General features: G+C 36.0%; 2 protein-coding genes across 2 annotated transcripts in view; one reads left to right on the forward strand and one right to left on the reverse strand.

Moving 5' to 3' along the window:
* Window positions 1–559, reverse strand: part of slc16a13 (solute carrier family 16 member 13) — a 10,968-nt gene that overhangs the window by 9,945 nt on the left and 464 nt on the right. The gene's annotated exons all lie outside the window — the stretch shown is intronic.
* The window catches only part of LOC106529189 (uncharacterized), a gene marked incomplete at its 5' end in the record, with an annotated part of 8,495 nt that continues 8,051 nt past the window's right edge, over window positions 116–559 (forward strand). The window contains 2 exon segments of the mRNA XM_014024541.1: window positions 116–193; window positions 298–384. Coding sequence (XP_013879995.1) covers window positions 116–193; window positions 298–384 — 165 coding nt within the window.

A 559-nucleotide genomic window follows, 5' to 3' on the forward strand; every position in this document is an offset into this window, starting at 1 on the left:
CAATTTCACTATATTAAATTTGAAACATTGAACCCACAAAATATTCAGTGAAACCATTTTCCACACAGTGTCAAGTTAAGAATCTCATCATAAAAATGTGTGTTTTGTCTTTTAGCAGGATCTTGATGAAGACCAGTCTCATTCTACGTCTTTGGTCACACATTTACCTGCAGCACCTGGTGACGTTGAACAGGTAAAGCTTTACAAAAGATGTATTTCTATTTTGTTTACTATTTACAGAATTTTCTCTTTGATTAAAAGAGTTTAGTGCATCAGTCTTTTTATGTTCCATTTCAGATGATTGATGAAACCCAGAGTCAGGCTGCAGCAGAAAGGCAGAATCAAACAGATCTGGTTCCTGGTTACATTGAGAAGAATGCAAAGGTAGATGTATAATGCACACATCACTAGTATAACTTGCTACAGATGTTTTCCCAATCATCCTGTACAACTGGAGTGTGTAAGCGTGTGTCTGATTTTTTTGTGGTTTTAATGGACAATGGTTTGTGAGAACAATCTCATGATTTGGATGTTGTGAACTGTCTGTGTGTGTGTTTAG

Source organism: Austrofundulus limnaeus, unplaced genomic scaffold, assembly GCF_001266775.1.
Source record: "Austrofundulus limnaeus strain Quisiro unplaced genomic scaffold, Austrofundulus_limnaeus-1.0 Scaffold426, whole genome shotgun sequence".
Lineage (NCBI taxonomy): Eukaryota > Metazoa > Chordata > Actinopteri > Cyprinodontiformes > Rivulidae > Austrofundulus > Austrofundulus limnaeus.